The following is a 27,433-nucleotide window of genomic DNA, read 5'->3' as shown; positions in this document are numbered from 1 at the left end:
GTCTGCTAAAGAGTTTGCCACAAGTTTGGCATCTCTAGCCCACTCAAGGGCCATTCTACACCTTCCCAAGCTAAACAAACCAACAAACCATGAATTATTTGGGGGGCGGGAGAAAAACACTACATGAACCAAACCACCAATTCAGGCAACCCAATGAACCACAAAACAAAATGAACCACCATTTTCACATTCTGTGCCCATTCCTACTACACCTACTCACCTGTGAGCAAGCACCACTGAACATAGCGAGGCTTCTGAGTAATCAAGCATGTGTGTATAATGTGCTACATAGTCTTGTTCACTCAAGTTCGATTGCAGGGTTGAATAGCTGGGTTGACTCACTATGAAAGAGTTCAAGAAACTGTATCTTTCAGCCCTAAAATGAGCTGCAACCAGCCTCTCCTGCTTGATACTGAAAACAGGAATCAGGCCAAACCAATTTTATAACATAGATATAATTGAAGAAGAAGATATTGGATTTATATCCCGCCCTCCACTCCGAAGAGTCTCAGAGCGGCTCACAATATCCTCTCCCTTCCCCCCCCCCCCAACAACAGACACCCTGTGAGGTAGATGAAGATATTGGATTTATATCCCGCCCTCCACTCCAAAGAGTCTCAAAGCAGCTCACAATCATTTGTCATTTTAAAAGTTAAATCTATTATGTCCCACACCTCCCTGTCTCACTCTTGCAAATTCTTCACAGAAGTGTAGGATTTGGTTGTGTAAATTTCCCCATCAAAGATCATGCCTTGGTCTTACAAAAAGAGACTTGTCAAAAACCGCCTACACTCGTCAACAGGTAGGTTTCACAATATTTTGCAGCACAAGGGAGGTAAGACCACTTAGGTTCTGAAACTGTATATTTAATCTATTCTTGTTTTAATAAAGAACCACACTGATAATTACTCAAATCCTGAAAAAAAAGCACGAAGTTTTTAATAAGGACAATTAAACAGGACAGGGGAATATTACCATTACCTGGAAGAGGGTCAAACTGTCATCACTCAGGATGGATCTGGGAGGTGCAATAACTAAAAGTGAAACACAAAAGTCTGGTTAGGAAGAGAACAAGAAAAATAACCCAAGGCTAGTTCAGGAAAAAACTGGCGGGGCAAGTGGGGGAGAAATACATACACCCAAAAGGCCTTACCGGCAATCATAATTAAAATTTGAGTTAACGGGAGCAGGGGAGCAGTGGCAATTTGGCAAATAAGATTTCAGGTTAGGGGTAAACACTGCTCTTTAGCCAATCAAAGAAATTTATTCTTTTTTGAAATGTGTCTGTGCATGGGCAAAAAGCATAAAAGCAACAGTTTGGCTAAGCTAGACTCCATTGCTGAGAGAGGTCTGGAGAGTGTGTGAGTGGCTTTGGCTTCAGCTGCCGCTCTGAACCTGACTTCTGCTGTGGACTTTGGATCAGATCCTGCCTGCCTGGAGAGGACTGAAGACAGTGACTGGCTTGACTGAATAATATATATATTTTTAAAATTCTTATTTTACCGTTAGCTGTTCTTTGAGCTTGGTGGGTGATAGGTTGTGTCCTTGCTTCTGATTTTATGGTTTGCACTTTGCAATTTGGATTTTTTTTAATCACTTGTTGTTTGGGCCTGTTGGTTGGGGGGGGGGGGGAACGGATGAGGCCAAGGCCTCAGGCCTTTTTTTTGTTCTCTTTGGGTAGGTTTTAGTTTCTTCTAGTTCGCACTTTGGAATTTTTTTTGTTACTTATTCTTTGGGCCTGGTGATAGGTGGGGAGGTCTTCTTTCTGCTTTGGTTGCTTTCTGCACTGGGTTCTGTTGCTGGGCACTAGTAGGTTGACACTGGATTGTACTGCTGGACACTACTGCACTGGTTCTGTTGTCCTTATACACACACCCTACTCTGTGATTCTGTGCTTGACATCAGTTCTGTTGAGCTGGAATTTGCCACAATGGCATGGATTCTGTTGCCGAGCGCTAGCAGGTTGGCACTGGGTTGTGCTCAGGGCTTTTTTTGTAGCAGAATCTCCTTTGCATATTAGGCCACAAACCCCTGATGTAGCCAGTCCTCCAAGAGCTTACAGGGCTCTTAGTACAAGGCCTACTGCAAGCTCCTGGATGATTGGCCACATCAGGGAGGTGTGGCTTAATATGCAAAAGAGTTCCTGCTACAAAAAAAAGGCCTGGTTGTGCTGCTGGGCACTAGTACACTGCACTGGTTCTGCTGTCCTTGCAGAAATCCCACCCCCCAGTTTCTACTTAAGAGATTCTCAGGTTAGAAGAAGAAGATATTGGATTTATATCCCGCCCTCCACTCCGAAGAGTCTCAGAGCGGCTCACAATTTCCTTTACCTTCCTCCCCCACAACAAACACCCTGTGAGGTGGGTGAGGCTGAGAGGGCTCTCATAGCAGCTGCCCTTTCAAGGACAACCTCTGCCAGAGCTATGGCTGACTCAAGGCCATGCCAGCAGGTGCAAGTGCAGGAGTGGGGAATCAAACCCGGTTCTCCCAGATAAGAGTCCGCACACTTAACCACTACACCAAACTGGCTCTCCAATAGGTTAGTCCTATTGGGTTTTTTGGCACTGCCACAGTGGCACTGGTTCTGCTGGGCACATTGCAATTGTCCCATCCGGCCCGGAGTGGGACTCGGGCAGGCAGCTCCCCCCGTGGCCAGTGAGCCTGTCAGCCCAAAAACCAGCCACTCCGATGAGCACCGAACAACTCCCTGCCTGCCCGGGGGTGGTGGCATTCGGCACTGCCACCAAAGAGCTCCAGCTTACCTCACTGCCAGGGGCCAAAATGACAACATGAGCCCACCAGCCTGGGGCTCCACAGAGCAAGGCCCCAGGCCTGAAGAGAATGGTGTGGAACTGCCCTGATGAGCAGGGGCAAGGAGGAAGCCCGGCCCACAGGGAAGAAGAGTGGCATGGAGGGCGGCAAGAAGCTGTGCCTGGAGCCGTGGCGGCTCATGCTGCCGTGCCCTGACCAACTCACATAACCGTTTACCTTCCCAGAGCCCTGGAAGCAAGAACCCCCAGTAGGCTGCTCTCCTTGGCATCTGGCCTCAAGAGAAGGGGAGGAACCAAGGGGGGAGGGCCCTGATGGGGGGGGGAGCACCCAAAACACAATAAAAGGTCACATGGGGAGGTCAGGGAGGAATGAGGCTGATGCTGGAGAAGGGCCGCAGATAGAGAAAGAGAGAGGGGAAGCCCGAAAGCACAGCCAGGAAGGAGAGCAAATGGGTGGCGTAACCTGGCCTCCTTCCAGTTCTGGGTTTAAAACAATTTATTATATTGTAATATATTGTAATAACACATTATCATTTGTTATTAAAAATTAATACATATACATTACATTTTCTCCATCCCTCCCCCCTTTTGGTGACCTTCGGCAGTGTATTTTATTTAATTTGTTAAAAAGGTAAAATTTTATCTACTAAAGAATCTTACTTCATAGAAAAACCATCAAAAAGAAAGAAAAGAAAAACAAAAAAACCCATAGGTTATAGTTATAATCCATCTTCACAGTAGTTCTTAAGTCATTGACAAAAAGAACGAAAAAGATATATTCCAATAATCTCACTTTTTTTACAATAATCCATATAAAGTTTCTTTAGATATTAACCATTGTCAAAAATCGCCAAAAATTCTTTAACATTCCATTGTTTTTCAACATACTTTGGAACTTTGCCCACTCATTTTTAAACTTCTCTAAATCTTGTTCTTTTAAGATTCTTGTAAGCTTGTCCATTTCACTCCAATGCATAACTTTCAAAATCCACTCCCACATTTCTGGTATTTTGTCTTGTTTCCACATCTGCGCATATAATGTCCGTGCAGCTGAAAGCATATATACCAAATTATCGTTCTATCTTGTTTTAAGAATGTTTCCATTTGTAATCCCAACAAAAAAAATGTCTGGTGCCTTCCTGAATCATTTGCCAAAATCGTTTTGCCATTTCACAAGTCCACCACATATGGTAGAATGATCTTGTTTTTTACATTTCCAACATCTATCTGACACCTGATTGTTCATTTTTGCCAGTTTCTTAGGTGTCATATACCACCTATATAACATTTTAAAGCAATTTTCCTTAATTTTATAACATGTAGATATTTTCATAGAGTTCTTCCATAAATGTTCCCAAGACTCCATCTGTATTTCTTTATTTATAATTATCGCCCATTTTATCATTTGTGTTTTAACTACTTCATCCTCTGTAGACCATTTCAGTAATAGCTTACATGTCTTTGAAATCAGTTTTTCATTCTCCCCAAACAGCATTCTCTCCAGTTCTGTTTGTTCTTGTCTTATTCCATATTTCTTAATGTCCTGTTCAAGCAAACTCTTTATTTGCTGCAACTGAAACCAATTATATTTATACTGTATTTCCTCGGCCGATTTTAATTCCACCTTTCCTCCTTGAATTTTTAAAAGCTGTTTATATGATAGCCAGTTCTCTTCTTTAATATCTGAATACAATTTTATTACTTCTGTTGGCACAATCCAAAGCGGTCTTCTCTCATCTCCATATCTTTTATATTTTGACCAAGTATTTAACAAATTACTTCTTATATAATGATGTGAGAAGAAGCCGTCCATCTTATTTTTCCCATAGTACATATAAGCATGCCATCCAAAAACATTTCCATGATCTTCTAATGCTAGTAATTTTCTATTTAGTAATGTCATCCATTCCTTAATCCACACCAGGCATACTGCATCATGATACAGCTTTAAATTAGGTAGTTGAAATTCGCCTCTTCCTTTCACATCTGTCAGGATTTTCATTTTGATTCTTGGTTTTTTCCCGGCCCATACAAATTCTGAACGTTTTCTTTGCCATTTATTAAATTGTTTGTTATCTTTCACTATTGGAATTGTTTGAAACAGGAACATAATTCTCGGTAAGTCATTCATCTTGATTGCAGAAATTCTGCCCAGCATAGGCAAATTAAATTTATTCCATTTTATCAAATCTCCATCAATTTTATGCCAGAGTTTCTCATAATTATTTTTGTACAAATCAATATTTTTTGTTGTTATTTCCACACCTAAATATTTTACTTTAGAGGTAACTTCACACTCTAACCTCTATAATTCTTCCTGTCTGCTCTTTAACATATTTTTGCACAAAATTTTTGATTTTTCTTTGTTTATATAAAAGCCTGCCAATTCTCCATATTCTTGTATCTTACGAAGCAACAATGGTGTTACATGAGTGGGATTTTCATTAATAAACATTACATCATCTGCAAATGCTCTGTATTTATAACAAAAACCTTTCACTTTCAGTCCCTCTATCTCTTTATCATCTTGAATTTGCATTAGCAAAACCTCTAAAGTCATTATAAATATCAGTGGAGATAGAGGGCAACCTTGTCTTGTTCCTTTACTTATTATCATTTTTTCTGTTAAATCTGCATTGATATAGAGCCTTGCTTGTTGTTCAGAATATATCGCCTTTACCATTCTTATAAAATCTTCTCCCAATCTCAGTTTCTCCATCACTGCAAACATAAAGTCCCAATGCACATTATCAAATGCTTTCTCTGCGTCTGCAAAGAATAATGCTACTTCTTTTTCAGGATGTTTCTCATAATATTTAATAACGTCTATAACTGTTCTGATATTATCTCTAATTTGTCTTCTGGGAAGAAATCCTGCTTGTTCTTCTTTAATAAAACTGCTCAAATGCTGTTTAAGGCATTCTGCCAGAATTCTTGCATATATTTTATAGTCATTGTTAAGTAATGAAATTGTTCCATAGTTTTTTACATTTGTAGCATCTCTGTCTTCTTTAGGTATCAACCAAATTACTGCTTCTTTCCATGTATTGGGAAATTTCCCATCTGTTCTTATAATGTTCATCGGTTTCTGATGTTTTGGTAATAACGCCTCTGCAAGAACTTTATAAAATTTTGCCATAAAGCCATCTGGACCAGGTGCTTTTCCTAACTTCATTGAGTTAATCGCCTCCTCTATTTCTCCTCTTTCAATTGGTTTATTCAACACCTCCATGTTTTCTGTTAAGGGATTTACCTTAATTTTCTGTAGATACGCATCAATTTTTTTTCCATCCACGCTTTGACTTTTAAATAGTTTGGCGTAGTATTTATAAAATTCCCTTTTAATTCCTTCATGATCAACAATACCCTTTCCTCCCTTGTTAATTATTTTATTCTCCCTTCTGCCTCCTTCCAGTTCTGAGACCTCTGGCCTAGGGGGAAAAGGGTGGCTAGTGACTGGCAGAGGTGACAGCGACACCGTGACCCCCCAGGGGGCACCAGGGAGAAGGTGACAGCAATGGTTCTGCTGCTGGCCTTGCAAAAATGCCTACTTCACATTTTCATTTTCTACAGCAGAGATTCTCTGGAACTTTCTTTGGGGCTTGTATTCTTTTGATATTTTTCCTTCATTGGAAACAATGGAGGATGGAAGCACCTTCTTTGGGGGCCCATAAAATGGGACAATCTGATCCAATTTTTTTGAAACTTGTAGGTTCTTTTGAGGAGATGCTGCACAGGCTATGCTGCAAATTTGCTGCCTATACCTCAACTCCCCTCCGAGACTACTGAATATGCCCAGGCTAGATTTGCCATTGACTTTAACAGTTCTCATAAGGTATAATGGACGCAGATAAATTTGGGATTCCTGACTATTTACCAAATCTGAATACCATACCGGTATTGAGATTCAGGAATATCAGGTGATACCAATACTTTTTGAGTCCAATATACCCGAAACTGGAAAAAAATGATTTTTTTTTCCTTATACGTCCCTAATGCCTTCTTCTGTGTAGTGAATAAACCATATTTTTCAATAATGAACAGTAGGGTGCTATCCTGAAACATCAGTTGAAAAGTTAAAATAAATCAAAACTTACATAAATAAAATGACATCTCTGGATCAGCAAGGTGGCTTCTGACAAAACACCTCAAAGCACCAACTATTAGACAGAGCAACAAAAAAAGGGCTTTATGGAACAAGAGACATTTTGAATGCAATTATCTTTGGGTCACTTGTCATCTATTTATTAAATTTGATTTCCAACTGTCCTACCCTGAAAAGACAAGGCTCAGGGTGGTGTACAACATACAATGCATTATTAAGAACAGATTAAAACCAATAGAACACTGGAATCAGCCTAAAAGAGATGGTGCTAAAAATCCCAGTAGTGCCATTGTCTCCTGGCAAGGCAGGGAGTAGGAGTGCCAAGAAGATGGAACTGTAGCTGTCCTCAGCCAAATGCCTGGCAAACATCTGCCTTACGGGTCCTGTGGAACTGCATCAAGTCTCACAGGGCATGGATGTTTTTTGGCAGAAAGTTCTATCAGGTTGGAGCCAGAACAGAAAATGCCTTGGCTCTGGTCGAGGACTGCCAGATCTCTCTTGGGGCAGAGACCACCAATAGATTCTGATCTACTGAGCACAGTGCTCTTCTGGGGGTATATCAGGGGTACACTATGTACTTAATGGTACATATCTATTTATGGTATGTATCAATGGTATGTATCTACTATGTACTTAATGGTACGTATCTAGGTATCTACCATTAAGTACTATGTACTAAACAGCATCACTACAGCCACTATCCAAAAGACCCCTGGAGAGCAAAGAACAAGAGCAGAAATCTTGATTGCACAGCACCATTACAGGATACCTCCCAAAAGGAGACTTTGCTCCCAACAGCAATATCCTTGACCTTCCTGCCTATAGAAGAAGTTTCTTTTTTCAGTTCAAGAGAAAACTCTCAAACTTTAACCATTCTTCAATTATGACTCCTACTGAAGACTGCTGCTTCATTTCCCAAGCACACACAAGGGCCACACAATATGTACCAGTCTTTGGGCTAGGGACTGATGAAGACACCTCTTCAAATGACATCTCTTATATTCCCTGTCTAAGACATCTCTCTGCCCTTGTGAGTGCTTCACTGTTTCTCTAAATGAGGTAACTGAAGTGGCCTTCCATTTACTATCACCGGCTTTCACGAGCAACTAATACTACCAGAACCAGAGAAAGCTAATGCAGCAAGCATGTTTACTTCTAAATGGAGGTTAGAGTCAAACAGAGACAAACACAGAGCAAAAGACTGAACACTACAAACAGTACTAAGTCCAGTCCTCTTTACATTTAAATAACCTGCCTTTCCCCTTAAAAGGCATACACAATAACACAAATGACTAGTGATTCCAAAGCAGTTAATCAGAGATCTCTGAACCATCCATCTTTCTCCCTTTGCAGTCAAGTATCTGAATGGCATGATGTCAGATCTTTACCTACCCCTGGAGTGACTTTGTGACCAACACTGAAGTCCTCAAGCGGGCGGAGGTTACCAGCATCGAGGCACTGCTGCTGAAGACGCAGCTGCGCTGGGCAGGGCATATTTCTAGGATGGAAAACCACCGCCTTCCCAAGATTGCCCTGTATGGCGAACTCTCCACCGGCCATCGAAATAGAGGGGCACCAAAGAAGAGGTACAAGGACTCCTTGAAGAAATCCCTTGGCACCTGTCGCATCAACCATCACCAGTGGTCTGACCTAGCCTCAGATCGCAAAGCATGGAGGCACACCATCCACCAGGCTGTCTCTTCCTTTGAGAACGCACGCATAGCTGGTCTTGAGGACAAAAGGAGATTGAGGAAGAATCACACTGCTACAGGACCAACCCCAAATCAGACTTTTCCCTGCAGCCACTGTGGCCGGACCTGCCTGTCCCACATTGGTCTTGTCAGCCACCAGCGAGCCTGCAGCAGACGTGGACTATTGCACCCTTCTTAAATCTTCGTTCGCGAAGCCAAGCTGAGAGAGACCTACCCCAACCCAGCATCCTGGGCATAGACTGGGTGATTATCACCTTACACCAAGAAAGCAGAAGTTCCTGAAATCTACCCTAGGCAATCCTAGTAGAAGCAGCTGAAGTGCAAGAGAACTGCCACCCTCCAGGAGTTCTCAATAACACATATCAGGCCTAAAGAGGAATAAGTATTCATCGGGAGCAACAGACAATTAGTTTTCAAGAAGGGCCTGGATTGAAGGCAGAACCAGAAAGTGCGGTTGGGTGGATGCCCTGTCATGCACCAGGAAGTTCTAGTTTGCTATTTAGAGGTGCAGGAAGCCTGGTTTTGCTTTTGGCCTCAGCACACTCAAGAAGAGTGGTTGATTTAAGTTCTCTTCAGTACTTCCAACCCTTTTTTGGGGCTCTGGCTGGCACTATACTGGACCAACACCCTGTTGTTCAACAGCTTCATCTGGGCATGACTAATGCTGCTGCTGTCAGCTACCAAGCAGTTGTCAGAAACATCCTGTTTAAAGCAGAATCACAGCCTTCCTCCACATAGCTCATAGTGCCCAAGCTGCAGTGAATTCTTCTAAGCTACCACCCAAATAAAGACCCTAGAGGCAAGACACAGCACTAGGGTCTAAAAGGAAGAACTGTTGCTCTGTGTCTCTATACTTTACTATGGTAAGGCAGCAGCTGGAAGACAAAATACTCTTACTTGTTTCATTGGGGTGGAAGAAGCCCTGCAGAATATGATGGTCAGGGAAGTACACTCTCAGTACCACCTGGGTGAAGACAAAGAGCATGCACTTATTCAGGTAGCCCTCTGGTTTTCAGCATGACAAACTCATTCTCAAGAATCTGCACCTTTCTATGAAACAGCAGTTGAGACTGAGACAATACGACTTCCCAAAATGTTGTCTCAGTCTATACCAACAGGACATGGCAAACAAGAAATTACAAAAGATAAGTAATTGAACTGAGTTACAAACCAGGACATTTCCATTCTAATTTTAACTTCTGCCATGTATTCAGTGGGTGGTCTTAGGCAAACCTCTCTAAGTCTCACCATCACATCTGTAACATGAGGAGCAATATTGACTCACCTGACTTACAACAAGATAATGCATGTGAAGTGCTTTGAACACTCTAAAAGTACTATATAAACACTAAGTATTATTGCTATTACTACTATAGATTCCTGCTGGATTCCACAAATGTAGCAAGAGTACTATTATGTTTATGCTGGAATCGCATAGGGGAGCAAAGGAGGTGACATCCCAGACAGACAACCAGCCTCAATCAACAAGTGCTCTGCCACACTAAAACCATTTGCCATTCATTTGCTTGGTTGGTGAGACTGAATGATACATGTATACAAGAAGAAACATAGTTGTAATAAAAGCCTAGACTCCTAAGACTACATGTATCTTCTAGCTGACCCCTCTCTTTAATATTTAACAAAAATAGAAGAGACCTTAAAGTACAAAGTTACCTTTGGATAGCGCTCCAACTTCTCCTTCACTTGAGCATCTCGCTGTGCCTGTGTCATCAAGGGAGCTTCTTCCAAACGCTTCCTAGGAAGAGAGGAAATTTAGCAGGCCATTGCCAGCAGATCAATACAGTTAGCTATTAGCATTCTATACAAACCAATAAGCCTGCTACCACCTTAAGTTCTACATCCACAGGTTTGATCATGCTCCAGCTTTGTTACAAAAGTCTCACAGTACTCTGAAGACTTCTAAATGTCACCAAAAGAGAATTGCAAAAGTAATGGCTGCTTGAGCAGATCTCAGAAGCCAAACATCTATTACTGCATAGCAAATTTCATACCTGTATGAATGTGCCTCTACATCTTTGGGAGGTCTTGAATGTTCCCGTGCATGTGGATCAACTGGTTAGAGAAATACAAGCCCCACAGCTGCTGATATGATCAGTTTGGAACAGCTTCTTACCAGCATCTTTCTTTAACTATGGCACAGATGACTGTACTATTTGCCATTTTATTATCAGATCCACTATCTGCTGTGGCATGTGTAAATATATATATATATATTTTCTGAAGGGGAGAGTGTGACAGGGAATAATAGTTGATGTAAGTTTTATGTTTGATTGTTTATATGCTACTGCTCCCTCAAGACTGAACCATGTGGCATTCTGGGTAATGGAGATATCAAAGATGGCAGTTAGCAGACATCAATGCTGAAGTGATTTGGGTTGTAAATTTAAACACTTTCAGGTTGTGGATATTCTTAAGGGGAAAAAATCAACATTTTTTTTCTTCACATCATGCCTTTTCCCTGACTGGAATTCAACAAATACTTCCGGTTTGCACCCGCCCTGTGCTTCATCACAACATAATCTAACTTCTGAAGTCATCTATTGTGCAATTTTTTCTTAGTTGAGAGAAAAAGTCCACTGATAACAGGTTTACATGCATCCTTGCCACATTTCCCCCTTGTGGTGTAGAAAAGAAGTTGTAACAAGCGCCTCTCTCAAAATCGTGCAATCTGGGAGTTTATATTTTAGGAGTTCCTTTCATAGCTGTCCTTTGGCCTGTACTACTAGGGTTTTTTATTTTTTTATTTTAACCCAGTGGTTTTCAAGTTGCTCTTGGGAAACAGCAGGATGGAACCTAACTAATGGGTCCCCAAAGGAAAACTCGATTTTAAACAGAAAACGCCATTCAGCTTCACCTACATTGCACCACAATGCCAGAGGAACAATTAATTTGATACCCAACTCAGAGTGCACAAATACAAAGATTCATGAGAAGTAAAGGGATTTACCGTAACCAGTAAACTCATGAAAAGAACAGAAAGTCCAACTGATGCATCTGTTTAGTTCTCTCTGCACAGTACCCTTGATCAGCATTTCTTTATTGCCTTAGTATTTTCAGTCCAACACAGCCCAATTTTTTAAATTTTAAGTATAAGGCGTTAAAGAGAAAATCCTATGAAAATATACAAATATGCATAAAGCATCAATGATATCTGTGCTTACCAGATGACTGATGCTGTCTTTTCACTTATAAGTATCCAGTAGATCAAGAACCCGAAACAAAACTATGAAATATCATCATTTATCCTGATGTATATCAGAATTCTAATCTCCTCCCCAAATTTGTCTTCGTATGGAAGTATTGTGCCCATTTCCAATCTATGGTAATCTGCATCTAGGGACCAAACCAGACAATATACCGGAAGACTTGCGACCTCAACGTGATCTTGATTATTAAATACCAAGCACAGGAAAACGGGTTTGGATCAGAGCCTCAGTACTGTGTGGTGAGGGAAATGACAAGCTAACTAGCTTCCCCCTCCCCCCCCCCCAAAAGCAAACACTGAAGAAAAACAAAAACAGCTTACTTACCTTCAGGGCCAGCCCTGTCACTAGAAAAACTAGACATTTGCCTAGGGCGCCAGCCCTGGGAAAGCGCCAAATTAGATGCCCCGTAACTTAACATTAAAGAATTTCCAAAAGTGCTCACCCACAGCGCCTGCAACCCAACTCGTAGGCTCCCAGCACAGGCGCCATCTTAGAGCCAGGCATAGCACCGGAAGTTGCTGTGCCTGCACGTGTGCGCTCTGACTCCTTTTGTGGCTCCCGGTGCCATCTTTGAATAAGGTTGCCATGCGCTGACTGCCCCTGCCCTGCATGTTTCTTATGTTGGCTCCCTCATCTGATTCCTTGCTTGTTTTCCTAGCTTGCCTGGGAAGTCCCCTGGCTCTCGCAAGGAGACTGCAGGTGCTCTTGATCTCTGTCTCTGTTTCGCAGGTGGGAATCCAACACAGAGGCTTCCGCGTGTGTCGCTCAACACTCCCCCCCCCACACTCCCTCAGCTGTTTCTGTCCGCCGCTCTGAATGGAGCAGCACCCACGGCGAGACTGCCCAGCGTGCACCAGGGAAACTGTGGCACTCTGTTCCGGAAAAATAAAGTCTGATCTGTGCCCTCTGTTATCTCTCCTGCTTGGCATCTGCTGCACGTTCCATGGGCAACCCCCCCCCCCCACACTCTGTCAGTGGCCTCTCCGAGGGAATGCCCGGGAGGGTGGGCAGACTTGGGTCTTGGGGGGAGAGCAGGCTATGAGCCGCCATGCTGCCCCCATGTGGCTGGACAGGGAAGGGGGGGTGCCGCCCCTTAGCCTGCCCAGCCTGATGGCCTACCTGATGGGTCTGCCAGGCTGCGCAGAGGGGTCGATGGGCTAAAGCCTTCGTTCAAAAGGACAATAATTGAAGACCTCGCTCTGCACCTCGCTGCACGACTGCTGCACCTCACTGCATGACCACACTTTAGAGAACTGGGGACCCTGCTTTTCACACAACCACACTTTGAGGATATTTTGCACAACATCTGCTCTATAGAAGCACAGCAGCACTTTATTTTGCTACAACAACTACCTCCAACTATCTTCGAGCTGCTAGTTTATAATGATTGAATTTTTAACTGCTAACTGATGAATTGTTTTAGTTAACTAATTTATAGAGAAACTTATTGTTGAATTGATTGGCTTTAGATAGAATATATTTTTGGCAAATCAATTAAGGATGTTTTATTGTTGGGGGGGGGTTATAATTAACAATGCCAGCAGAATTAATTTAAGTATTTTATCTAATTAATTTATAAGGGAGATTGTGGGTTGGGTTTAATTTGGTTGATTAACTTTTAGAATTGGCAGGTTGGTAAATTCAGGGAATTGACTAGCAAGGACAGAGAGGATTGGGGAGTTAATTAATTGCAGGATGTGAGTTGTGCTTTCTACATTGGTTGAGACTGAAGTAGAGACCAATGGGAGATGACAGGCCTGGGGATTCCAGTACTCCTGGGGAGGGGAAAGTATGACGGTGGGAACAGACATCGATATAAGGGAAGGAGGCCGAGACAAGGTAGGGCTCAGCCACCTTCCAGTCTGTGTCCCATCCCGACGGTGGCAGGTAGTGGGGCAAGGTTGAATTACTCGCCTCTGACATTGGTGTTATGCAATGCCAGTTCCATAAATAATAAGACCTCGGTCCCCCAAGAGTTTCTGCTTGAGCAGGACGTGGACCTGGTTTGCATGACTGAGACCTGGGTGCGAGAGGGAGACAAATTCGTGCCCGGTGCAATTGTTTAGGACGATTTGGAATCTTACAACATTGCCGCAAGGCAGTCCAAATGCTAAGGAATTAGAGATAGGCTGCGAGGCTTTTGCGAAATTCTTTACAGATAAGATGGCGTTGCTTCGCCACGACGTCCCTGCCACATTGGATACAGTATGTGAACTTGAGGCCCCGTGCCTGTCTTCTGGTCCAGGCATGGATCGCTTCAACACACTCAGCTTGGAGGAAGTTGACAGAATCCTCTCTACTGTATGCCCAACAACTTGTGATCTGGACCCGTGCTCCTCCTGGCTAATTAAAGCTTGCCAGAGGGAGCTTAGGTGTCCTATACGGGACATCATAAAAAGATCCCTCTCGGGGGAACTTTTTCCAACGCCTCTTAAAGAGGCTGTGGTCTGTCCTCTCCTGAAAAAAGGTTACATCAGTTCCGACCGAATTGGCACATTACCGGCCCGTCTCAAATTTGCCCTTTTGGGGCAAAATTACTGAGAGGGCAGTAGCGTTACAGTTGTAGAGTTTTCTGGATGACGCTTCTGTCCTAGATCACCACCAGTCCGGCTTTCGCCCTGGCCATGGGATGGAGACACTGCTGGTCACCCTGGTGGATGATCTCCAGCGGCATCTGGATCGAGGCGATTCAGCGGTGCTGATGTTTTTAGACCTATCAGCTGCATTCAATATGGTCGACCATCAGTTACTGACCCGTCACCTCGCCGACATGGGGATTCAGGGGCTTTCCTCTTTCCTTGATGGTTGGGGACAAAGGGTGGCAATTGGGGGAGAACTGTCCCAGAGGCGTCCACTTAATTGTGGGGTGCCTCAGGGGGTGGTCCTCTCCCCGATGTTGTTTAACATCTACATGCGCCCCCTTGCCCAGATTGCCCGGAGGTATGGGCTGGGTTGTCACCAATATGCTGATGACACCCAGCTCTATCTACTGATGGACGGCTGACCTGGCAGCATCCCAGAAAATCTGGACCTAGCGTTGCAAGCCATGGCAGGATAGCTCAGTCTGAGTAGGTTGAAGTTGAATCCAGCGAAGACAGAGGTCCTTTGCCTAAGCCGTGGCGATCTGGGAAGGGAAATCCCCTTACCAGTTTTTGATGGTGCGCCATTGAAAACAGTGCACAAGGTCATGAGCTTGGGGGTTCTACTGTAGCCTTCCTTGTCAATGGAGGCCCAGATAGCAGCCACTGCTAAATCCGCTTTTTTTCATCTTAGGTGGGCGAGGCAGTGGGTCCCCTTCCTGGAGCACGACGACCTGGCAATAGTGATCCATGCAATGATCACCTCGAGGTTAGACTACTGTAATGCTCTCTATATGGGGCTGCCCCTGAGCCGAACCCAGAAACTGCAGCTAGTGCAGAACGCGACAGCCAGACTGTTATTGGGGCTCCCTAAGTGGGAGCACATACAGCTGAGGCTGCTGGAACTGCACTGGCTGCCGATTGTGTACCGGATTCGTTACAAGGTGCTGGTTATTACTTTTAAAGCCCTATATGGCTGAGGACCTGCCTTCCTTAGGGACCGTCTCTCCCCATATGTTCCCCAGAGGGTACTGAGATCTGGTTCGCAAAATCTATTGACAATCCCTGGGCCGAAGAAGGCCAAACTGAAAGTTACAAGAGAAAGGGCCTTTTCAATCACAGCTCTCCACTGGTGGAACCAATTACCAGAAGAGGTGCGGGCCTTGCGGAGCCTTACCCAGGGCCTGCGAGACTACCCTCTTTCAGCTGGCTTTTTCCTAATGTGGAACCTATTGTACCGTCATCATGTAAAATTGTAAGATGAGTAACATCGAGACTGTAGCACCGAACTAATTTGTTGGTTTTTAAATTTGATGGTTTTAATTAGATGGTTTTAATGTAATAATACATATAATTGAACTATAATATAATTGTTATGTAACCAGTGTACTTTTATTATTGTATTATTGTAATGTTTGCATTTTATATTATGTTATGTAAACCGTCCCTGAGTCTGCTTCGGCGGGGAGGGCGGGATATAAATTTATTATTATTATTATTATTATTATTATTACCTGACCCCACAGGGCTTTTGTGCGCAGGGCACAAAGGGGAGGGCTGATAAAGTGAAAGCATGTCCAGCTGCTCGCACTCTGAGTTCTGCGGCCCTCAGGGGAGGTGTTCCTTGCACATAGCGGGGGGCGGCGGCAGAGCAACACTGGGGGGGGGTTCCGGGTGGTGGTGGGGGGTGTCTTTTGGATTTGGTGGTCTGCCCACTCTCAGACACACATTCCAGCCACTGTTTAGAGCAGCGAACTCCTGCACTTTGTGGTTCTTGTATGTCTGCGCACGCCTCTGCCCATCTGTCTGCCATTGGCAGAGTCTCTGACAGCAGGAGAGTGTGTGGGGATTGACGGCCTCTCAGGTGTGGGCTTTCCACCAGTCACATGCAACGGGCTGACCAATCCCATGATCCCATGTGAGACTGTGCCTCCCCACCTCCACCTCGGCAGCAGGCCAATGGAGTGCGCATGGGCGGAATCACCATGGCGACGGGTTCTCTCTTGCTCATCGGGCTCACACTCCCCCTCCATGTGTGGCGTAACGTTTCCCCTTTGGGAGCCGCCTGTGGCCACCTACTATGCTAGTTCTGCACTCGAGCGCGGCTACATGGCAGTTCTCTGGATTGGGCTGCTAGTCCCTTATTCATGGGTGGCTAAGAAGTGGTCATATTTAGGAATAAATATCCCAAAGGAAATTAAGGCTTTAATGAAATTCAACTATGATGAGTTGCTAAAGGAAGTTCAACCATTATTAGTTAAATGGAACAGAACCAACCTTTCTTGGTATGAAAGAATCCTGAGTATCAAATGTGTTATTCTTCCTAAATTTTTATATTTTTTCCAGGCTATTCCAATAGAAGTATCAGAAAAAACTTTGAATAAATGGCAACAAATCTTAAATCGATTTATTTGGAATAACGCTAGGCCTAGGATAAAATGTTCAACGATGTATAGACCCATCAAGAAGGGGCAGAAGGTTTCAATACCCAATCTAAGAATCTACTATTAGGCAGCTAATCTTGCCCAAACAGTTAAAATTATTAGGACAAATCCGGTAGAAGCTTGGATCAGTATCAAACAAGAGTATGTTTTCCCCTTCTCTTTGAGAGGAACTTTTTGTCGAAACATCAGAAGAGATCACATTCTATACCAGCAAATCCCTTCCTGGAAAATTCATTAAGAATATGGGATAAGCATTAGAGCTTTTTAAAACTCCAAGATGGACTCTGCTGAAGTGCAGTATCCAAGTGTGGAACTGCCAGACACCTCGAAGAAGATCACAGTGTTTCCTCTCCCCTACATTTCCATTCTGGTCCCTATTCAGATGCTGTTTAGCAGGAAAAGTGTGTTAGAGATTTGATCGCAGACCTTTTCTAGCATTTTGCCTTGTTTGGTCCCTTGGCATGCAAACCCCCTTGAAAGGGATCTCAGTTCCTTTAAGCAGAGTTTGTAGAAAGTCTGAAAAACAATCTTTACATTTGATTTTTCTTTTAAAATATCCCAGCATGATCAGTAAAATCTAATAGCAGCCTATCATGTCAAATATTCTAGGTACAAACACAAATTTCCATTATTTTGGTACATATAGTATATATGTTTATATCTATCTTAAAAAGCCTTCAGAGCAGTAGAACATTGTCCTTCATCAGAAACTGATTTAACTACTTGCACCATTGCATTCTGGGGCATAGTTCCTCATGTTGACATGGAAATTAGGGTTTTCAAGTGACTAATATCAACATTCAATGTATTAAATTAAAGGAAATAGAATTCTAATTTAGAAGGAGCAGGGATTTGTTTTTTGGATCTGCACCTTACCTAACATGCTCTATAATCAAAGCAAACTGAACTGGATTGCCAATAGATAAACAAAGCAATTATGAGCTTTGTTGTCCATTCATCTGTCTTAAAGTTCTCTTTCCAATATTTATAACAGAGCCATCTAATCAGACAACAGCCAATACAGATAGAATTTGCAAGGAACCTGTGATCTAGATGCAGTAGTTTACTGGAAACCAATGTAATTTATGGGCCTAAAAGTCACCTAGGAAAATCCCAGCCTAAGGAACAAACCTTCAGCCCTGTAGGAGGCAGCAAATTAACCTCTTATTGCAATTATCAGCCTTTGGGAACAGCCTGGCAGTTCTCGGACAGAACAGAAAGCAGGGTTCAAATGGACTTTGAGTCCCTTTGAACCCCTGTTTTCTGTTCCATGCGAAAATAACTGCTGCATCCTGTTCCAATGGTACAGGATATAAATCTTAAGAAACAGAACATAAAACATCAATTTTCTATACCATACATTCAATTTAAAAATAGCTTATATAACTTTTTAACTCATGACAAAGGCTGCCAGTTTGGTTTGGTGTGCAGACTCTATTCTGGAAGAACCAGGTTTGATTTCCCTACTCCACCACATGCAGCTGCTATGTGGTCTTGGGTAAGTCGCAGTTCTTGAAAGAGTTGCTCTTTCAAGTGCAGTTCTCAAAAGAGCTCTCTCAGTTCCACTACCTTACACAGGGTGTCTGTTGTGGGGAGGGGAAGGGAAAGGAGATTGTAAGCTGCTCTGAGTGAAGGGTGAGTGAAGGGTGGGATATAAATCCAATCTCTTCTTCTTCCTCCTGTTCTGCAATCCTATGCCCACTTGGCTGTAATTTTTATTATTTATTTATGTTATTCATAGTTCCCTTTCTCACTTGCTCAAGGTAGATTACACAGAGTGAGTCAATACAATCAACAGGATGCAGATTCAATAAACAGTACAATAGGAATTACCGCATTTTTCGGTCCATTGGACACTCCGGACCATTAGACGCAGGTGCCTGGCTGGGAGACAAGCGGCGAGATCGCTCTCTCCGCCCCCACCACAAACCCAGCACTTTGCAGGGAGCGATCTCGCTGCTTGTCTCCCAGCCAGGCACGCAGGCACGGAGAAAGCACGCCGCCCCCTCCACAGCTGGCGCTCGCGAAGCGCTGGGTTTGCGGAGGGGGCGGGTGCTTCCTCCATGCCTGTCTGCCTGGCTTCAGCTGATGCTTACAGCAAGCGCCAGGATCGCTCCCTCTGCCCTCTGATCCCAGCGCTTGCTATAAGCAGCAGCTGAAGCCAGGCAGACAGGCATAGAGGAAGCACCCGCCCCCTCCGCAAACCCAGCGCTTCGCGAGCGCCGGCTGTGGAGGGGGCGGCGTGCTTTCTCCCTGCCTGTTTGCATGGCTTCAGCGCTGATGCTTAAAGCAAGCGCTGGGATCGGAGGGCGGAGGGAGCGATCCTGGCGCTTGCTGTAAGTGTCAGAGCTGGAGCCATGCAAACAGGCAGGGAGAAAGCACGCCGCTCCTTCCACAGCCGGGGAAGTGCCGGGATGGAGGCAGCGGATCACCCCCCCCCCCCCGGAGAAAGGTACGTACGGTACCTTCGCTCCATAAGATGCACACACTTTCCCCCCCACTTTTTTGGGGGGGGAAGTGCGTCTTATGGTGCGAAAAATACGGTACTTCCTCAGGTAGGCTGTTCTGTAAGGTGGAGGCTACGGTGGAGACAGCAGTTTTTCATTTTGTCCATTTGCAGGTTTGCATCTACAGAAGAGCCTGCTGAAAGCATACGGGGAGAGGAAATCTCCTTGAACTCAGAGAACCTTATTTTTAAGTAGGGGTGGGCACAAACTGGAAAAATGGAGGTTCATAGAGGTTCATGATTTTTCACGAGTTTCCACAAAAATCTATCCATTACACGAACCCATCTGAGGACAGGAAGTGAACTCTGAAGGCATTTAACTATCTTCAGAATCCACCTCCAGGTCGGACTGGCCTGACTGAGCTCTGAGAAATGAGCTCCAAAGGCCTTTATACGCCTTTAGAGCCCACTTACAAGCCATGCCTCTGTAAGTGGGCTCCGAAAGCCTATAAATACCTCCAGAACTCACTCAAATCAGGCAGCCCACCTTGACTAAGCTTCCAGAGTGAGCTCCAAAGGCCTGTAAAGGTTGGTGTGGTGGGCTCTGACAGCATCTAAATGACTTCAGAGCCCACACAAACCTCATAAAGGTTCATGGGTGGATCATGGGAGGGAGACACATTCTCCTGAATCCCTGGCTCATGAACCACGAACGGGCTTGTCGCAAGTTTTGGTTCATGTCCATCCATATTTTTAAGTAAGCATGCTTGGAATTGCACAGCTTCCACTTCACATCTTGAGCTACATTCCTCAGCACTTAAGAGGACAGCATTCAGTGTTAGGCAGACAAACATGCTTGCTCAGGTGGAAACAAATTCTGCCCTGTTTGCGATTTGCAAAACAAGGTTCACAAACCGAAGTTCATGATAGGTCTACCATCATGAACTTCAATGAACTTTAAAGCAGTTCCTGGCAGTTCTTGGAAAGAACAGAAAGCAGGGGTTCAAATGGACTTTGAGTCCCTTTGAACCCCTGTTTTGTTCCATGCGAAAGCTGCAGAAACAGCTGAGTGGCAGGGAGGTGCTCCTCATCGCTCAGCTGTTTGAGGCTGTCTACTGCAGTCCCTTTAACAGGCTGCTCCCTGTTGCTCAGCTTTCAGGCTTTCTACAAACTCTGCTTAAAGGAATTGAGATCCCTTTCAAGGGGGTTTTCATGGCCACGAACCACACATCTGTTTGATTTGCAGATGAACCTCCTGGTTCAGTTCATGGTTCGACCACGAACTGACATGAACCACGTATTTCCGGTTCATGCCCCTCCCCAATACAGACTAATACTGTTATTCACTTTACATCAGCAAAACCATTAAAAGCTTTGTAGTGACAAACACTAATGAAAAAGGAACTGACCTCTCACTTCTAAGCTGAGCTAAGCGTTTTCTCACATCATCTACTGTGACTTCAAAGAATTCATCAGGAAGCTCTTGCAGGGCAGAGTCCAAGGGCTTCTGGAGATCTGGATGGCACACAATGGCCTCCCGCTCCAAACTCTGCAGAGAAAACACAAATCAAGCTACAGTAACGGGGTCCAAAGAAACACAAAACTAGCACAGCATTGCCCAGATAAACCCAATCTTTTTAGATCTCAGAAGCTAAGCAGGGTTGACTCTGACAAGTACTTGGCTGGGAGACCTCCTTGGAATACTAGATTTGGGAGGCCGGGACATGCTTTATTCAGCCACTTCCCTGAATATTCTCTATGCCCCAAGTATGGGTCAGTCACCAGCTGTCACCATGACTTCCAGGTGCACACATACATGCACATAAAAATACCAAAAAAACCCCCAACCTAAAACACTCTAGTACAGTATATATTACCAGATCTCTGCACGTGCAATGCCCATAAATTTCTGCACAAAAAAGATCTGTTCATTTAATTCTACATAGGTCTGCTTGTTCTAAATGTGAACTGTTGCCTTGACCTAGTGCAATGCTTTAAGAACTATTATTTTTCCCCCAAGAGTATATGGCACAGCCTTTATGGAATTGTACCAATTCAGAATTCATGTCTGAATGTGCCATACAAAAACCTCCTTAGATATACAACACTGTCACACAAAAAAACTTCCAGCATACAGCATACTCTTATTTGTGATACCCTTTGAACAAGCAAGAAGATACTGGAGGGGAGGCCTTTTAAACAAGTGATCCTGCCCTCAAGCGTGCATAACTGAGATAACCTAGAATTCACCCTGCTGAACTTCTGAATCTCTTCTTTAACAGCCCTGCAAGCTACTGGCCATTCCCCACTATATCTACTGGAAATGATGCCTAGCGGATACATGGACATGAAAATATTTGGACCTGTGATGAAAAACCTCAAAACAGATTCACGGAGACTGGAAGCTTTTGAAAGTCCTCATGTGGAAATTGCAGGCAAGAATAAAAGTCCACTTTAGGCAAATCCAGTGCTGACAGAAGTCAAATACAGACATTTTATAGCAGAAGAGCATTCCGTCTGTATTGAGCTATACACTAGATTATATTTTAATCAATGTCTCAAAGTTTCCATTCCGTTTATGTATAAAACTTTCTTATGACAGCAGTGAGAGTGCATTAGCTATGTGAGATTAGATTAGGTGCTGTACGTAAAGGCTGCTGGTCGACATGCTATGAATCCAAACTTCAAAAGCGACTACATCACGCAGTCTGCAGTGTTAATAGGCTGCTTTAAAACCTGCAGCCTCAACCATCAATGATTTGTCTGGTTTGGTCCTATACTTCATAAACTTGGATATTCCTTATTTATATAACTTGTATCCCTCACACCCTGACGTCTCTAGCACATCCCTGTCTGTCTGTGTCTTCCTTCCCACCCCCTCGATCCTTGGCCATCAACTGTCCTACCTTATTCTCATTTCTCCCCAGAACTGCCCCCATCTAGCCCTGAACAAGCCCTCTGGGAATAGAAGGAGTCTCTCTCAATTGTCAGTAGAGACAACACAAATTACAAGGCAAGATTTCCTCTATTTGTGGGCACTGAAGGGTAATTTGGAAAGTTAAAAGAGGGAGGTTGCGTGGGTGGGACCCTAAGCTACTTTTAGAAAGCTGAAGAGAGTTGGGTCTAACTAGAGGGTGAAGGAGCCTGATTGTAGCTTTCCCTGGGCAGACAGCACAAGGAGTACCCGTGAGCTGCCAATCTATCCTCTTCCAAAGACTCCTGTCGCCTAACTCTGGCTGTTTAGAGACTGGCACCAGCAGCAGAACAGGGTGGATGAGTGTCTTGCACTGACAGCCTAGGACTCCTCCTCCAAATAGACTGCCAGAAGAGAGCAGCCTGTATCATAAAATCCAGGATGTCATCCTCCAACAGAGAGTGGCATAGTGGTTATTAATGGTACCGGCAAATGATTTTCAGCTGCCGTGTAGAAGTCAATTCTGATAAAATAAGCCAGCCATTAAGCCATGTTTTCTATGAGGAAGGTCACTTGGCACACCTTCTAGACTATGTTGTTCTGTTTTCCACCATAACGTCACTACCCCTCAAGCAAAATCTGAAGGAAAAGATGAATCCTACACCATTTTCTGGAGTTCTATATGATCATGGAAAGAAAGAACCTAGAACTCAGCCCTCAGTTAATACCCTATCAGTAATTCTGCATTTTATTTTAAGAACAAAGTACTAAAGCATCTATTCTCATTACTTCTACAGCTGAATTTCTCACAGAGAGACAAAGAAGACACACAGAGAAACATATAAATCAAAGTTTTTAAATAAATGTTCATTATGGAGGACAAAATTAGATAGTAAAATATAAAGTCCAAAGGCAAGTGCTATATTCCTGCAAACTCAATTCAGATTATTCTACTGCATATTTAGCTGGGCTTGGCTTTGTACTATATCTTCATTGAGAGACAAGATGGATAAGCACTGAGTTCTCCATTATTCCAATGCCACTTGCCAGGGAGAGCACAAAATGAGGTCTAGATAGATTCTGGAATGTTAAGGTCTTTTCCATTCAGTTGTGCAACTGGCTTGATATGACATACTCCCAAACTTAGAGCAGTCAACTTGCAACTTTCCTCTCAACAGCACTGACTGGTGAATAATTGAAGCATATCCCAGAAGAACTATGTCTAGAAACAAGTAATTGACTTGAGGACAGAAACAATACAACACATTCCTTTCTACAGAATACTAAACAAACGCAGGATACTGGCAAATTCTAGTGTGGCTAGGGATAGCTGCCAAAAACCTGAGACAAATGGAACAGGACCTCTTGCATACCAAGCTTTTCTAGCAGACTCACAATAGAATGTCATTTACCAGGTCAGCTATCAGCTTTGGATGTGGAGCCTTAACTGATGGGCTAATAGAGATGCATTTTTCACTACAGTATCATCCAGCTGTGACAGATGTCAGATTTTGGAGAAGGACAAAAACCACCTAAGAGACAACATGTGCAGGCTGTGGCCATGGTCCCCCTATTCTGTCATTCATTGCAAAAAAGACAAAAAAACCCCAAAAAAACAAGGATAGGATAAATGTGAAAGTAGTAGTCATCTTCCATCCTCTATTGTTTTGATGCCCAAAATGAATCTCTGAGAGATCTGTTATCAAACGATTATAGATTATAGGCATGAGGCATACTGTGCCTATGCCACTCAATGCTACCTATTACTAGCCTAAGTATCATTGTGTCAAATGACTGTAGGTACAGCACACTGTGACTTTATAGTGAGGTGCCGAGCTTCTCCCCTACTGCACAATTCTCTGATTTCTAGGGGAATTTGGAGTAAAGCTACCTTCTAATAATTAATGTTTTGACATCAAAGTCAAAACATGGCTGGCCTGTAAACGATCCCCAGCCTAGAAGTAGAGGGATGCTGGCACAGATTTTATCCAGCCTCTTCCATCAAATCCAAAAAACCACACACAAGCACAACATTAATGGGAAGATTCTTTTGCAAAAACGGGCCCTTTGATGTTTAAAAATAATTTGTTTGTTTTGTTTTTTTCTTCCCCCTCTGGACTGAAAAGGGACAAAAAGCAGATGCCATGTGGCCAGCCCCATCCTGGAGCTGCTGATGAGAGCAAGGAGAGGGAATGGAGGAGGGAGTGCAACGTAATCAATCAGAGGCAAAGGCACCCAAGATCAAAAAGTCTAAAAGCAGCAAAGTCACATGCTGTTTAACATGGAGGTGGGGGGGGGGGAATCTCCAACAGAACCCGCAGCTGCTCCCAAGACTGTTCTCCATCAGCTCTGGGAAGGCAGGCTCCAGGGCCATCTCTTGAGCTATAATTTGGCAGGGTAAAGACCTTTTTCTCTAGACAAAAACAGGTTTTCATAGCTACAAACAAAACTATGCATGAAGAGTTAGGGTGGGCCTCAATCTAGAATCAGAGCGGAATAAAATCAGTGACAATGAGCTAACACTTTAGCTGTATCCTTAAGAACTGTGGCCTCTCCTCTCTCCTACAGAACGAGACAAGCAGTATCCACAGTGGACTGTCTCACCTGGTTCAGAGACAAAAGCGTTGTTCATTCAAAATGGGTTACAATGGGGTGGTATTAAAATCCATGGTTCACAAAGGACAGGCCATTTCTGAGTATTAATTAATATGCATTGTTTGACGAGGGAAGTATTAGCTGTTGGCTAGGAAAGTATTTGCTAAGAGATTTGCACTAGAATGGACTATCACACCCCTGAACAGATACTGGGTACAACCAAAGAGCTATACCTACTGGTGCTTGTTGTTCCTGTAAGCTTGGTCTAGAATTCTCAGGTGTCTTTCTTTTACTAATAACTTTTTAAAAAATCTTGCTTAGTTGTTTACCTCAGAAACAGAGACCTCAGAAATACCACTAGATGCAGATGTCAGATGGAAAGGGAAGCAAAGCCAAGCGAATCAAGGACAAGGTTTACCTTCCCCCATTTCCTATTTCTGGGGGACAGCTTAAGCAAGGCCCAATGCCCCTCTTCCTCAGGATATTGCATGCTGGGAACAGTTTCACAGTGGAACAACTCTTGCTGAGCCAAAGCAGTCAGAAGAGCCCATTTTGAGAAGATGAAGTAGCAATGGAAAACGCTCTGAAAGTACTGGCAAAAAGCAATATCACTCTAACCCTATATACTGTAAGCAAGTCAAACCGTTACCTCTGTTTGCACCTTTAGTTTCTCTTGGCTGTTCTTTGACTTCTTTGGCTTGGAGGGTCCGCCAGGACTGGACAGAGATGTTGGTAGGTCTGATAATGGCACATCTGACACTGGAGGCATCATAGGTTCAGGGATATTACTGCCCAGATGCTGTTCACTACCTATATAAAAGTAATAAATGAGGAAATTATAGGCTCTGAAGGAAAAAAGCTTGACTGAGCTGTCCTGTATTGCAGCCCTGTTTATCAATGCATCTTCTGGAGGAGAAGGTCTCATCACTACAGATCAAGCTTCTTAGAAATGTACTTTTATATGATAGGGACGTACCCTCTGGTTCTTCCCTGGAAGCTGCCCTTGCGATTAGCTCTTTAGTGGGAGATCCATGGTTCCTAGCTTCTGAATGGCCAGAGAGAGTAGATTTCTTTGAGATTACCCTACAAAAAGACATACAAGGGAGAATGAACCCATTGCTGACACTGAAAATGTTTACTTCACTCTTAACTCAAACAGTTCATTTTAAAAAAACCCTATGTCATGCCTTCAAAGATTTACAAACAGCAACACAATCAGAACACATTGTATTCCACACAACTGGTGAAAAAAAACAGGTGCTACCCTTTATATTAACTAAAGATTAACTAAAATTAGTGTTTCAGCCTAATTCTTGGTCCATGAAAACAGGACAAGCATCTGTTTACAAAAGAGAAATTTTCTCAGGCCACAATCCAGGATTATTTCATAGGAAAAAACAGGTCTTCCATAATTTCCCAATGTGTAAACCATTTCTGCACAACTGTATGAATGGGAGACATACACACAGGGAAGAAACTATTTCTGTCTCCTTCAGACATTACAGGAAAACATATAGCTAAAAAACTCAGAAAGCAGAAACCAATCTTTTCAGGTAATATGTGTATCAACTCTCAAAGTGATCACAAAAAAAGAGCAACAACATGCAAGTAAATATTTTGAGGAGAGATATCCTGAAGTAAAGTGTGTGTGACAGAAAAAAGCTAAAACATCTAGTCAGGAATTTAAGTAGCATGCCTGAGAAAGTATTTATTTATTCCAAATACTTATATGATCAAAGGACTTCTGAAGCAATTTACAACAAAGAAAATAGACAAAACTCATAAAAGACCATCCATGTTTATAAACAGCTGAAAAATATAACCTTAAGAGCTAAAACCCAAGAGTAAAAAAAAAAGTGAATAAAAGTCAAAACAAAAATCAGCTCCAAGCCAAAAAAAAAAAAATTAAGGACCACATATCAGCATGACAAAAAAACAAAGTTTATATCCAGAAGAACAAGGTTAGAGTCCAATGGCACCTTTAAGAGTAACAATGTTTTATTAAAGTTATGAACTAGTGTGTGCACACAACACTTCCTCAGCGTGCACACAAAAGCTTTTACCTTGAAGAAAACCTTGTTGGTTTTAAAGGTGCCACTGGACTCTTAACTTTATTCTATTGCTTCAGACCAATACAGCTGCTCACCTGGATCAAGGTTTATATCCATTAGTGAAAGGACAAGTCAGATGAAAAACACTTTGAAGTGGGTGCCACTACATAGAAAGCACTGAACTTTACTAAACACACTCAGCAAAGAATAGAATGTGAATATTTAATTCACTTAAAGCATTCTGCTGATCTCAAGGTATACAGAACAGCATTTAGTACAAGGAATTTACCTCAAGCAGTGGTACTCAAACTTTCTGAAGTGTAAACCACTTTTAAAGCTTACTGACACATTCAACAGTGCCATCAACAAAATGGCATTTCTATTAGCAGAAGAAGTTGTAGATTCAAACCACACACCACCACCACCACCCCCAAAGTAGTTGTTTTGCTTCTCAAGCCATTCCTTAGCATCTACAGACTCCGAAGAGCAAAATTTCAGGAAGCTCAGTGAACTACAGCCAGGGTGGGGTGGGGAAGGTCTCATGCCACAACATTCAAAGATGGCTGGATATACATGACTGTATTTGTTG

At 43.2% G+C, this 27,433-nt stretch overlaps 1 protein-coding gene across 2 annotated transcripts in view; it reads right to left on the bottom strand.

Moving 5' to 3' along the window:
• Positions 1 to 27,433, bottom strand: part of ASPSCR1 (ASPSCR1 tether for SLC2A4, UBX domain containing) — a 125,926-nt gene that overhangs the window by 42,523 nt on the left and 55,970 nt on the right. The window contains exons 7-13 of one of the 2 annotated variants that reach the window (XM_060252404.1): positions 25,770 to 25,876; positions 25,443 to 25,603; positions 20,694 to 20,833; positions 10,263 to 10,344; positions 9,486 to 9,552; positions 6,869 to 6,931; positions 982 to 1,034 (exon numbers count right to left, since the gene is read on the bottom strand). In XM_060252404.1, the coding sequence (XP_060108387.1) occupies positions 982 to 1,034; positions 6,869 to 6,931; positions 9,486 to 9,552; positions 10,263 to 10,344; positions 20,694 to 20,833; positions 25,443 to 25,603; positions 25,770 to 25,876 (673 nt within the window). The remainder of the gene's footprint in view (positions 1 to 981; positions 1,035 to 6,868; positions 6,932 to 9,485; positions 9,553 to 10,262; positions 10,345 to 20,693; positions 20,834 to 25,442; positions 25,604 to 25,769; positions 25,877 to 27,433) is intronic. The other variant, XM_060252405.1, reaches the window with a different exon arrangement.

Source organism: Heteronotia binoei, chromosome 13 (genome assembly GCF_032191835.1).
Source record: "Heteronotia binoei isolate CCM8104 ecotype False Entrance Well chromosome 13, APGP_CSIRO_Hbin_v1, whole genome shotgun sequence".
Classification (NCBI taxonomy): Eukaryota; Metazoa; Chordata; class Lepidosauria; order Squamata; family Gekkonidae; genus Heteronotia; species Heteronotia binoei.
The sequence above is the reverse complement of the archived record's forward strand: the minus strand, read 5'-3'. Positions and strand labels throughout refer to the sequence as shown.